The 13,686-nt window shown below is 38.6% G+C and overlaps 1 protein-coding gene across 2 annotated transcripts in view; it reads left to right on the top strand.

Annotated features, from left to right (window-relative positions):
• Positions 1-5,483: 5,483 nt before the first annotated feature.
• The window catches only part of MIA2 (MIA SH3 domain ER export factor 2), a 66,853-nt gene continuing 58,650 nt past the window's right edge, over positions 5,484-13,686 (top strand). For both annotated transcript variants that reach the window (XM_028097550.2, XM_028097544.2), the window contains exons 1-2: positions 5,484-5,657; positions 11,854-11,982. In XM_028097550.2, the coding sequence (XP_027953351.1) occupies positions 5,595-5,657; positions 11,854-11,982 (192 nt within the window). In that variant the 5' untranslated portion in view covers positions 5,484-5,594. The remainder of the gene's footprint in view (positions 5,658-11,853; positions 11,983-13,686) is intronic.

Below are 13,686 nucleotides of genomic sequence, written 5' to 3'. Positions count from 1 at the left end.
TTCTTCCCTTTTTTTCATATCAGGGAAAAGTAGGCTAAATGAGTTAACTTGGAAATGATATGAGCCAAAATGAATCTTAAGCACATCTTATTAGTATCTGAATGACAGCTGTGATCTCAAAATGGTGTATTGTGAGAATCCTACAAAAGCAACTAATATCTCAAAATTTAACCAAGTCATAGCTAAAATTCCAAAATCTGTCCACTTTTTATTGTAAATCCTATTAAATCCTATCTCATTTATTGTAAATGAGATATTGCCAAGGACTTAGCTATAGTGCTTTACATAGAAGGCCTTTTACAAATGTTATTTCCTTTTCTCATCTACTGCTAACATATAAATAATTGAAGAAGCACTTTTATCTTCTTACATTTTAAGATGAAATTTACCAGTGGCTGCTTTAAGGAGCTTACTCTAGTTGGAGGACACAGGTAAAAAAAAAGCAGTAGTTATAATACAGTGCTGTAATAGCCATAGGATGCTACTAATAGACTGATCAGCTTACTGATGCCCTAGAAGACTGACTGGAAGTGGTAGGTAGAGATGGTGGGGAGAGGGGCCTGGGAAAGTGTCTCAGAGGAGATCATACTTACCTTGAAGGAAGAGGAGGAGTTGGCCAGACAAAGAAAGGATCGGAATTCTAGGTGGAGGAGAGACCATTTTTAAAAGTAAAGAAGTGGGAGAGATCAAGGCATTTTTGGTGAACTATAACCAATTCAGTTTGACTGAATATAGGATGATAATGAAGATTATACAGGGATTGAATCAAGAATAGCTTCGAATGTTATAATAGGAAGTTGAACTCTATCTTGTAGATAATGGGGTGCTAGTGAAGAATTTTAAGCAGGGAGTAAAATGAAAAAGTTTCATTTATAAAGTCTGTCTGTCAATATTATCAAATAAGGATTTAACAGGTAAAGACCAAAGGCAGGTCTGGTCAAGAAGTTATTGCATTAGTTTAGGAAATAAATGGTGAAGGTCTAAATCAGGGTATATAAACTCAAATGAAATGAATGAAGCATAGGTAAAGATGAGAATTGTAACCAACAGAGTGTGTATGCTTTCTCCAAAGGATGTAGCTACTATTTACCTTTAGCCTGGTTTTGCCAGATCTTTTGATATTTCAAGAAAAGTTGGAAATCTGGATATTTTGTGTGAAATCTCTTGATTTTTGAATGCCGGCAAATATTCAGATTAAAAAGAAATACCATACAGGTCAGACAAAATGTTCTGTGGATCAAGTTTGGCCCCCTAGCCACCTTTTTTAACCTTTGGTCTAATAGCTGATGGTGGTTGTTAAAATGATTGGAAGGACAAACTAGACAGATCTTTTGCAGATAGAATTCATTGGATTTAATGATTGATTGAATGTAGCATAGAGAGGAAGATAGAAGAGTGTGGATAACTTACCAGGTTTCTAGCTTGGGTGACCAGGTAGATGGTGGTGACTGTGATAAGAGTCTGTGAAAACTGGGCTTCATAATATATATCATTTTGCTTTCAGAGACTTCCTCTTCACTTTATTTCTTTGCTAAGGTTCTAGAGAGTTGATATTACCTGGCAAATAAGCCCAGAGAAGTGATTAACTTACCCTGTATGATTTGTTCTTAAAGACACTGATTAAAACACTATATCAAAAACTAATGATGTAATGTATGGTGATTAACATAACAATAAAAATTAAAAAAAAATAAAAGCCTTAAGACAAAAAAAAACCCAAAAAAACTTTACTTAGAAATCTGCTCCATCATAGGAGAAAATAAAAACCAGTAAGAATGATGATTATAAAGTCATAATAAAACTTTCAACTCCCCATGGAATTAGTTGTATACTGGTATGTCCTACTGACACATCCCTCCCCTGTCAACCCTTCCCCCACAAATTATACTAGTGAAGTTACTAAATTTAAAAAAAATAATAATTTATTAATCAGTATGCCACATTCACCTCTCATATAAAGTGCTTATTTAATAAAGGCTATGAAGTATGTTTATTTTTGTGGACTCAGTAAATACGGTCAAACACATTTTACTTTAACCATTTTGGTTGAAATTTTTTAGACATGGGAATATTGAATTTAAATTTATGGTAATTATCTTGTGACCTTGGAAAGTTACTTATTCTGGAGGGCAGTTTCAGGTTTAAAACTCTAATATCAAAAGCTGAGACTAGATGACAGGCTGCTGGTCAAAATTGACTTGTGCATTGTTTAAAAAATTAAGAACCGGTTACCAACATTTAAAAGGTGAGTTCATAACAAAGATCTGAATTTCTGGGTTCTCTCGAAAAAGTAGAAGACTGTAATATATAGTCTCCCATTTTCATATGGCAACCAAGAAGCTCAAGGAATAGTACTTGTATTGAATAGACATGAATTCTTCATCTCCCTGCATTTAGTTCATCTGTATGGCCTCTATAGGGCTTTAAGTTCATAATGTTTGGACTAAATGTTCTGAAGAATTCCTGTCAGACCTAGAATTTTAAAATCTTAGTGCATCTACTAAGCTCCCATAATATAGCTTTGAATAGCTGCAGTAAATGGAAAATCTGAGCAATTTTCCAGTTAAATTTAGGTGAAAAGGTTTCCTTTTCTTCTGCCTAAATGTTTCAGGTAATTTTTTCTATTTGCTAGTAATTTCAGTTAGATTTTTATACAACATACTTTCTTTGAATTGTTTAAGAAATAGGAATTAATACTACTTTTTATCTACTTTATAATTGAAGAAGCTCTTTGAGTTCTAACATTTATCTATTCTTATTTAGAATGCTTCATTTATATATGGAATTAACAAAGGAAATTACCAGCTCTTGTTCAACAGGTAACTCCTGATTCAATATGTTCTGAGAACAACTCTTACATCACTAGTACAGAGAATGAAAGTGTGGCTCAGCATGTTTGGTTTTCTTCCAAAGGACTAGATCCTATAGCCCATGACATTGTTTAATTAAATGGGCGTAACTAGTACCTACAGCTTTGCAACAGGGCCCTTCATAAGGGAAATCAGTTTCTAGGTTGTGGACAAGGTTTACTGGTTAGCATGTTTCCAGTGTTCTTTGATGCCTCCTAGTAGCTGTCACTAAGAGCATTTGTTCTCCATTTCCCTTAAAGCAGGTCTATATAAGACAGCAAAATCCCATATCTACTTGAGAACAATCTTTGAATATCTTTTACATGGTAAAAGATATATGAATTGACTATAGAATACAACATTCAATTTTTATCAGTTATCAAATTCAGGATGTCTCTTTTCAATTGTAGATTTTTATGAGGGTAGTAATATATATGATATTTTAGAAAAAAAACATATTTAATCAGGAGTGACGGCCATGAAATTGGATTCTGTGTTGGTAGTCACAACTCCACCTACAGCACCCCTTTACTGCACAAGTGTCAAAACAGGATCACAATCTGTGTGGAAACAGGAGTGTATCAGATGTATGAGAATCTGAAATCTTTCTCAAGGATATGAGGTGCTTAGTAGAACTTTATTTACATGTTAAGATATTTTAACATGAACTTTTTAAAAAATGGAACTGAACGATCTAGAGGAAGAGGTAAGTTTCTATATGACTAGTAAGTGTACAGAAGAGAAATTAGGTTTGAATTTGGCACTGAGTTGAAGTTTTACTGTGTTTTTATGGGGGAATCTTTTAGATTTTTAAAAATTTTCATTTATTATTTTGTATTTAATCTATGTTTTTAATATTTGGAATGGTAATTATTGAAAAATTGGAAAAGGGCACAGACTGCCTTAGGCAAAAGGATTAAAAAAAATGTTTCAGGTTATAAATAAGTCCTGAAAGCTGAAAATGATTCTAGCGTTTTCTGAAAATGTTCAGACATTGAAGAATTTTTTACCAATACAATCCTCTAATTGATATATACTGTTCTATGATTCTCTGAAATTTTAAATATAAAATTTTGGTTATGCTTCTGTTTTGACTTTAATAAGGTATTCACATAATATAATTTCAATACACACTGTCCAACATATAGGAATGTTGTGTAATACCTTAAAATTGAAGAAATATTAAGCAATTTCTGCTACGTTTTGATACTGATAGTTCCTGGAAACTGCAGGCTGATGTGGCAAAAGAGAGCACTTTAGAGTTTTAAACAACTAGGCCCCATTTTGGTCCTAAAAATCAACTGTTGTGAACTTGGGCCATTTTTTGATTCTTTTTGGCACAGTTGTTCTGTTGCTGCCAGCTTACATTAGGGAAATTTCCTAAGGATTTAAGATTTTGTTCAACTATTGAGTTCTCTTGGGTGATTTGTTTAGGAAGAAGTATTTGCTCCTTTTTGTGTTGCTTCACTGAGGACTTGTAGCAGGCCGAGTTTGTTGCGGATTATTACTACTGGCAAGGAAGCCTTCCGGGTTATCCTTTACACCTATGTCAGCTAAAAGTCTCCCAGGAACAAATCCAGCACTCCATACTTTATTCAGCAGACCTAAAAATAGGGTCCTAAATTTAGACAGCAAGGTGCTAGTTTTAGCTCCCCTTCTCAGGGGAGAACACCAGTCGCTCAGCCAAGGTCCACCGGGGTTTGCTTTAGCGTTTGGCTAACTAGGAACTCGTGGAATTTAAGGCAGCTCTGCCTAGCAAGTGTCCAGGTAACAGGTAGAAGCGAGTAAATCCCTGCAAGCCTCCTCTGGGCGGAGGAGACCCGATCGATGTTCTCTTGCTTGGGAGAGGTTAAACTTTGCCCAAACCACGGCTGACCCGCGACCCCTTCCTGTCCAGAGTCCAAAGTCCGGACGCGGTTGGCAGGACGCACAGGCCCTGCAGGCCATTTTCTGACTGGAATGAAGGCGGCGGCCGGTTTCCTTGAGCTGGCAGCGTCCCCCGGGGTACGCTGGGCTTCAGTGGGGTGCAGATAAGCTCTTGACTGCGAGAGAAAAGCGCTGGGGGCCGGTGCGTGAGCTGGTGTCCACCCGTGGGTCGAGGGGCCGTGCCGCACTCACCCCGCGGGGCTCCACGCCCAGGGGGCCTCCAAGACGAGCCTCGCCGCTACCGCGGCCACCCGAAGTGAGGGGGCCCTGAGCCACTGCCCTAGTCTTCTGGGCTGTGCGGCCCACACCACAGCGCAGAGCCTGAGGCCCAATTCCACTGTCTCTGCCTCGAGCCCGTCGACTTCCAAGGGTGGTTGGCTTCCCCAAGTAGAGCGCCGGCCCCTTTAAGAACGCGAGGCAAGGACACGTCGCGCGAAGAAGGAGGGGAAAGTTACCGCGTCCCCGCGTCCCCGCCTCCCAGCCGAGGCCTGGCCGAAACCAAATCGGGGGGTGGGCGGTGAGGAGAGGGCAGGTCGCAGGTTCGTGCGGGACGGGCTTGGACCTTCGGATCTTCAGGACGTAGAGCATAACTAGGGGCGAGGCTCTCCGGGTGGGCATCATTGGACCCTTGAGGCCTGTCGGTGAGGCCTGTCGGTGCCGTTCCCTCCAGCAACCCCCCGCAGCCGGCTCCGCAGTGGTCTGCTCCGGTTGCCGGGTGCAGGTTTGGGTTCCGGACCGAACGCGGTGTGTTCTCTACTGATTGTTGTGGCTCCGCCAGGCCCTGGCTTCGGCCACTTCAGTTGAGGCAGCCTTGGCGCCATGGAGGGGCCCAGGACGGCCCCTCAGTCGTACTTGGGGCTGGTTCTGGAAAAGCTACGCAGGGTGAGTTCAGGCGCGATCAGGGTTAGTTGGCCCAGGGGTCGCAGGAGCCTCCTGGGGAAGGAAGCAGCAGACTTTGGCTTTGCGGTCTGAGCGGCCGTGGTTAGAGGTCCTGAAGCCAGTCCTCATCTGCTGTCGGGCTCCGGCCTCTGTCCGAGGCAGTAGCCACGTTCGTAGGCTGCTTGGGTGGTGTGTGTGTGTGTGTGTGTGTGTGTGTGTTGTGTGTGTGGTGGAAGGGGACCTGGAGATCCGGAAGGTGAAGAGAGCGTTTGCCTAGCGGGATTTTGCAAAGGTGTGTTAAATGTTTCGGATTCCTGAAACGAATTAGCTTTTCCGTCATGTTATTCGTTTTGAACAGGGGTCAATGACACGTGGTTCTCCCGACTGTGAGAAACTTGAGGACTGATCCTCGGAAATGAATTCTTTTTAGTGATGAAACTTCTCGTTGTCTTGAAAGGACACCTAAGCCTGGACGGGGAGTTGGGATTGTAATTCTGCATTTTCTTGTAATAAAGAATGCTCTTTGGAGATACTTTACCATAAGTGAGATTTTTCTTCTCTTCTTTCTGTGTGTTAATGTAAAAAGATGGTGCTGGTGTAAAATCTGGAGATACTGAACTCCCAGCGCTCAAGATGTCTAGTTTTTTTTTAAGGTCAGTTTATAACAGGTTGCATAGATTTTTTTCTCTTAAGTATTTATGTGTCTTTGTTGACACGTTTAGGGGTATTTATATCCCCGTGCTTTAAAATGTGTGCATTAAAAATCAAAAAGTCTTTTAAAATATTGGGTCAGTTATGAGGATTGTTTTCTTGTTACCTAACTTAAAAAGTACTGTTGTCATGGTATTCAGTCATTCAACCAAGTGCATCTAGTGATTGTGTGTGTGTGTATGACAATTCTGTGAGAATTTAAATGGACTGAGTTTGGGCCACTGGTATCATGCTGTCTGTTAAGGGAGAGAAGACAAAAAAATAGTACAAAGTAGAAACTGATGAACTGCTTACCAAAGCATACACAAAAAGTGCTAGGGAAATTGAAGGGTGGGAGAGATTATATTTTCTTGAGTGTTTAGGAAAGCCTTTTCAAGCTAATGGAATAGTTTAAGCAGAGGGGACATGAAACAGCACTGTGTGTGAAGGGAACTCGGAACTGTTTTACTAGAATACAAAGTAGGCTCGGGGAATGACGTGCACAATGATACTTGTTGGAGGAATGACGTGCACAATGATACTTGTTGGAGACATAAGTAGATTCCAGTCGATGTAGGTGCTGGAGAGCATTTGAAGAATTTCAGTAGTTAGACTTTTGGTTTAAATAGCTTCCTGATGGTAGCATGTAGGTTAGATGTAAGGAAAACAAAACTAGAAATGGTGTAGGGGAGGGATGACAGAGTAGTCAAGTTAGGGGTAAAGAAGAGGGTGCTGGATGGGGAAGATACTTAGTAGCTAAGAGCTAAAATGGGTAGGATTTCACTGATTGGATGTGAAGGAATCCAGAATGACTGCCAGGTTTCTGGCTATGGCAACCTATTCATTCACAGAGATAGGGTTTATAGGAAGAGAAGCATATTGTGGAACAAGAGAGGATTTTAGATTGTACATATTTACTTTCCTTCGCTAAAAACTGCAATAATCAAAACTTAGTTTTTATAGGACTGTGAATGAAGAGACACATGGAGAGGGGTAGCCAGATTTTGCAGAACTGTTTCTAGTCCTATAAATGTATCTTTACCTGGATGATTTCTTTGCTAAAAACCACAGTGCTCACCAAATGGGTCTGGGGGCTAGGATGGCACAAGACTGTTCTGCTTTAAATTTTTTTTTTTAGTTTGAAAGATTAATTTATTTTTTATTAAACCATAATTCACATAAGATTCATCCCTTTTTAGTCTCCAATTCAGTTATTTTTCTTTGGATATTCACTATGTTGTGCAGCCATTGCAAGTCCAGAACATTTCCGTCACCCCAAAAAGAAACTCTGTACTTATTAGCAGTTATTCCCAATTTTCCCGTCTCTCCATCCCTTGACAACTAGTAGTCTACTTTCTGTCTCTATGAATTTGTCAATTCCAGATATTTCATGTAAATGGAATCATGTGATATGTGGCTGTTTGTCTAAGGCTTCTTTTACTTAGTATGCTTTCATGATTCACCCCAAGTAATAGTACTTCATTCCTTTTTATGTCTGAAAAATATTCCGTTGTATGGATATACCACATTTTGAATATCCATTCATAGTTAATGGACATTTGTATTGTTTTCACTCTTTTGGCTGTTATGAGTAATACTGCTACGGACATTCGTGTGTAAGTTTTTTGTGAATGTTTTCAGTTCTCTTGGATATATTCCTAGGAGTGGAATTACTGGGTCATATTTACCATATGTTTAACTTTTTGAGGAGTTGCCAAATTGTTTTCCACAGAGGTTGCAGCATTTTACATCCCCACCGGCAATTCAAGAGGGTTAAATTTTCCACATCCTCTCCAACACTTTTTTTTTTTTTATTAGCCACCTTAGTGAATGCAAAGTGGTATCCCATTGTGGTTTTGATTTCCATTCCTGTAATTTTAATGATGTTGAGCATCTGTACAATATGCTTGCTTATTCACCATTTGTGTATCTTCCTTGGAGAAATATCTATTCATTTGTTTTGCTCATTTAAAAAATTGGATTATTTGTCTTTTTATTGTTGAAGTCATAAGAGTTCTTTTATATATTCAGGATATTAGACCCTTACCAGATATATGGTTTGCAAATATTTTCTCTCATTCTGTGGGTTGTCTTTTCACTGTCTTGATGGTGACCTTTGAAGTATGAAGATTTTCAGTTTTGATGAAAACTATTTTTTTCTTTGGTCGTTTGTGCTTTTGGTGTCATATCTAAGAAACCATTGCTAAAAATAAGGTCACAAAGTTTTACAACTATGATTTCTTTTAAGAGTTTTAGCTCTTACCTTAGGGTCTGTAATCCATTTTTTAATTAATTTTTATATATGGTATGAGTATGGTATGAGTTCAGATTCATTCCTTTTCATGTGGGGATCCACTTGTCCCAGTAACATTTGTTGAAAAGATTATTCTTTCTCCATTGATTTGTTTTGGTACTGCTGTTCAAAATCAATTTACTATAAATTTAAGTTCCTTTCTGGATACTCATTTCTATTCCATTGTTCATTTGACTATCCTTAGGCCATTACTAAACTGTATTGATTATGATAGCTTTGCTGTAAGCTTTGAGATAGGAAAGTATGAGTAGTCCAAGCTTGCTTGCTTGCTTGCTTCCTTCCTTGTCTGTCTGTCTGTCTCTCTATGGCTATATAGCTATAGAGAAGGAAATGCTATACCTTGCATTTTTCCATGAATTTTGGGATCAGCCCGTTCATTTTTGCAAAAGAGGCAGTTGGAATATTGATAGGGAGTGCATTGATTCTGTAGATCACTTTGGGGGAGTATTGCCATCTTGACAATATTAAGTCTTCCAATCTATAAACATGGGACATCTTTCCATTTGTTTAGAACTTAAATTTATTTCAACAATGTTTTGTAGTTTTCCGAGTGTAAGGTTTGCACTTATTTTGTTAAACTTATTCCTAAGTCTTTTATTCTTTTTGATGCCTTGTAAATGGAAATGTTTTCTTTCTTTCTTTTTCTTTCTTTCTTTCTTTCTTTCTTTCTTTCTTTCTTTCTTTCTTTCTTTCTTTCTTCTTTCTTTCTTCTTTCTTTCTTTTTTCAGAGAGAGAGGGAGGAGGGGTGGCAGAGGGAGAGGGAAAGAGAGAATCTTAAGCAGGCGCCCCACACCCGGTGTGGAAAGCCCCATGTGGGGCTTGATCTCAGGGCCCTGATGAGATCATGATCCGAGCCAAAATCAAGAGTTGGATGCTTAACTGACTGAGCCACCCAGGCACCCCGATGGAAATGTTTTCTTAATTTCATTTTCACATTGCTCATTGTTATTGTATAGAAATAGAACTGATTTTTTCTGTATTGATTTTGTATTCTGCAGCTTTGCTGAGCTTGTTTATTAGCGCTAATAATTTCTTATTTAGAATTCTTATTTTAGAATTTTAGGCCTATTTAGGCTTTTCTGTATGTAAAATTATGTCATCTTCAAATGGAGATAGTTTTATTTTTTCCTTTCCAGTATAGGTGCCTTTTATTTTTTCTTGTCTAACTGCCCTGGCCAGAACCTCCAGTACAATGTTGAATGAATATGGAGAGAGTGGATATCCTTATCTTGTTCCTGATTTTAAGGTGAAAGCTTTCAATCTTTCACCACTAAGTGTGATGTTAGCTGTTGGTTTTTTGTAGGTGCCCCTTATCAGGTTGAGAAAGTTCCCTTCAGTCCTAGTTTATTGAATGTTTTGATCATAAAGGGTTTTGATCTTGTTAAATGTCTTTTCTGTGTTTATTGAGATGATCATGTGATGTTTCTTTTCCTACTAATATGGTATATAACATTGATTTATTTTTGTATGTTGAACCAACCTTGTATTCCTGGGATAAATTCCACTTGGTCATGGTATATAATTCTTTTTATATGCTGCTATATTTGGTTTGCCAGTATTTGGTTGAGGACTTTTGCATTTATATCATATATTGACATGTTTTCTTTTCTTGTGTGATATATTTGTTTGGCTGTCATATCAAGGTAATACTGGCCTCATAGAATGAATTAGGAAGAGTTCCCTCCTTTTTTTTTTGGCAGAGTTTGAGAATGATTGGCATTAATTCTTCTGTAAACTTCTGGGTTGGAAGTTTTTTTTTTTTAAATACACATTTCTTGTGAATTGGTAACTGGGGTAATGTAGGGAGAGGCAGAGATCAGAGTAAAGGGGTATTTTTTTTTTTTTTTAGAATAGGTATAATCAGATTTATTTAATACAGGTTAATGAAGTATAGAAAGCAATTTGGAAGGAGTACTTATATGGATCAGAGTAATGAAACAGACTTTGGAGAGGAGAATAGACATTAAAGGGTGTTTTTCTAGATAGAAAGGGCCTAAAAAGGGAAGATTGGTCATACAGGTTTTGGGTTGAACCCTGGAAAGAATCAAACCTGATTAGACTTAAGGTTTTTCTTAAAAGGGCATTTTTCTTTTTTCCCCTACCATTCTTCTTTCTGTGATTGAGTAGTATCTGGGGCCTGGTAACAAAAGAATAACCCCATTGGGTGAGGATGAATAATGAACTGACCCAGGGAAAGATGAAATACAGGGGGGACTGTAAAAGCCTTAAGCTGTTTTGTGCCAAAGACCTGTTAGGGAGAGGAGTAGTGTGGAAAGGCCATGGTTACAGGATCATGGTCTTCGAAGGATTAATAGAAATAGTTACCTTTACCAAGTACCTGCCCTGCATGTTGAAACAGCATTATTCCCAAGACAGATAAGAGAACGGAGCCACAGAAGTAGGGTAGAGGCATTCAGAGTCCAAATCCAAAGCTTCATCGGTGGTTTTCAAACTTTTTTTTTTTTTTTTAAGCTGCAGATCTATTTTTTCCCCCACTGTGGGGAAATCATAAATGGAATCCAGTATACTCTACACATAAAACCTAAACTGGTTGATCTCAGTGTTAGAGGACCTGAGCTCAGATTCTTTCTTTGGCCTTCTCTCTGCTTACTCTCAGAAGCTCTGAGGTGTCTCTGTAGGTCTCCAGTTTGCAAGTCACTGCATTATACCATAATGTTATTTTTCATCACTTGCCAGAAAAATATACTGTGATACCTTCTGTTTGGTAGTCTGGTAGCCCATTTCATGGAAAGGGTGTTAATAGTGTTTACACATAAACTTGTACTTATGTTTGTGTCTTAGTTTCTGAGGGCTGCTATAATAAAAACACCACAGACTGGGTGGATTAAACAGGTAACATTGTTCTCAGTTCTGGAGGCTGAGAAGGCCAAGATCAAGGGGCTGCAGATCCTGTGTCTGTGAAGGCACACTGGTTCATTCTTCGCCTTATTACCTCACATGGTGGAAAGGTCCAGGGAAGTCTCTGTGGCCTCTTCTGAGGGCACTGATTCCATGCACAAAGGCTCTGAGTTCATGATCACCTCCCCAAAGCCCTACTTCCAGATACCATCACTCTGGTGATTAGGTTGCTACATATGAATTTTGGGGGGGACACAAACATTCCATGTATATCAGTTTGTAATCACTTTTTATCAAACGTGCATTTTTGAAAAGTTAATTTTCTTTGTCTTGAAGGTTGTGGCAGCCTTGCCTGAAGATATGAGAGGTCCTAATCCCTATGGTTTCCCATGGGAATTGGTGATATGTGCAGGTGTTGTTGGATTTTTTGTTGTTCTCTTGTTTTTGTGGAGAAGTTTTCAATCGGTAAGTAACCAATACTAAGAGAATATTCATGTGTCTTAAGGTTGAACAGCTAATATGAGAACCAGATCTTTTATTTTAAGGAAACAACTTAGCTTATTGTTTGTTTGTTTGTTTTAAGATTTTATTTATTTGACAGAGAGAGACACAGTGAGGGGGAACACAAGCAGGGGGAGCGGGAGAGGGAGAAGCAGGCTGGGAGCCCGATGTGGGGCTCGATCCCATGAGATCGTGACCTGAGCTGAAGGCAGACGCTTAACGACTGAGCCACCCAGGCACCCCAAGTTAGCTTATTGTTAAGTGTGTTTCTCACGTTAATATGTGGCTACTAGAAGCTGACTATGGATTCAGAGGAATTTTTTTAAGTGGAAAAATTTTAAAGACTTTCTTTGTAGAAGTATTCTACACTAATATTAAAACCCTACATTTATATCTTATTTATTTTGATCTGTTTATTTTTAAAAAGATTTTATTTATCTATTTGAGATCGAGAGCAAGAGAGAGAGAGAGAGAGAGAGAGATTATGAGGGGGGAGGGGCAGAAGGAGAGGGGGCCTGATGCAGGGCTGGATCCTAGGACTCTGGTATCATGACCTGTGCTGAAGGCAGCCGCTTAACCGACTAAGCCACCCAGGTGCCCCGTGATCTGTGTAAACGGTATACTAAACATCTCTGAATGTACCACTCACTCTGCAAGCCAAACCATTGACTGTCACTTATATTTAGGTGATATTCCCTAACTGCATCCCCTTTTCCCCTTTCTTCCTTGTACTAGAGGTAACCCTGTTCTGGATTCTGTGTTGATTATTCATATGCCTTGAAAAATTTTTTTTGTCATATCTACATATATTCCTCAGAAGTATAGTATTTAATTTTGTTTGGTATCATGCCATAAGTCATATTTTTGAATTTTTTTAGTTTATCCTCTATTACTAAGATTCATCCATGTTTTTATTTTTTTATTTTATTTTATTTATTTATTTATTTTTTTAAAGTTTATTTATTTGAGAGAGAGAGAATGAGAGAGAGAGAGTACATGAGAGGGGGGAGGGTCAGAGGGAGAAGCAGGCTCCCTTACTGAGCAGGGAGCCCGATGTGGGACTCGATCCCGGGACTCCGGGATCATGACCTGAGCCGAAGGCAGTCGCTTAACCAACTGAGCCACCCAGGCGCCCTCATCCATGTTTTTAGATGAGGGTATGTTGTTTTTCCATTTTGATTGCTTTAGAATATTACATTGTAAGAATATACTACAGTTTATACCTTGGGGTTAAAAATACACTGAATCCCTACCTCATGCCAGGCAAAAAAGTTGTATTCAGGATGGATAAGATTATACACAGCAGCACTATTTGTAATAGAAAAAAAACCTGGAAATAACCCAAATGTCCCAAATCAATGTACCAGTATGAAACATCTTTTCATGTTCTTTAAGATGTTTTCTGATGAACAGAAATTATTTCAAAATACTGTTTTCAACACTTCAGTTCTTGATCCATCTTGAATATAATCATTTTCCTACCCATCTGCCATGCCACATATTAGAGTTATACATGCATGTAGATCTTTTCTTTATTCTATTCCATTGTTTATTGTTGAAAGCAGATGTATGTATATCATTCTGTATCCATCAACTAGATCAAGCTTGCTGATCTGACTAATTGGTGTTCATGTGTTATGTTCTTGCTCTTTTTTGTTTATTTCTCTC

Source organism: Eumetopias jubatus, unplaced genomic scaffold (assembly GCF_037043125.1).
Source record: "Eumetopias jubatus isolate StellerSeaLion01/CBP00866 unplaced genomic scaffold, mEumJub1_p1.0 scaffold_7, whole genome shotgun sequence".
Classification (NCBI taxonomy): Eukaryota; Metazoa; Chordata; class Mammalia; order Carnivora; family Otariidae; genus Eumetopias; species Eumetopias jubatus.
This window is presented reverse-complemented; position numbering and strand designations above follow the sequence as displayed.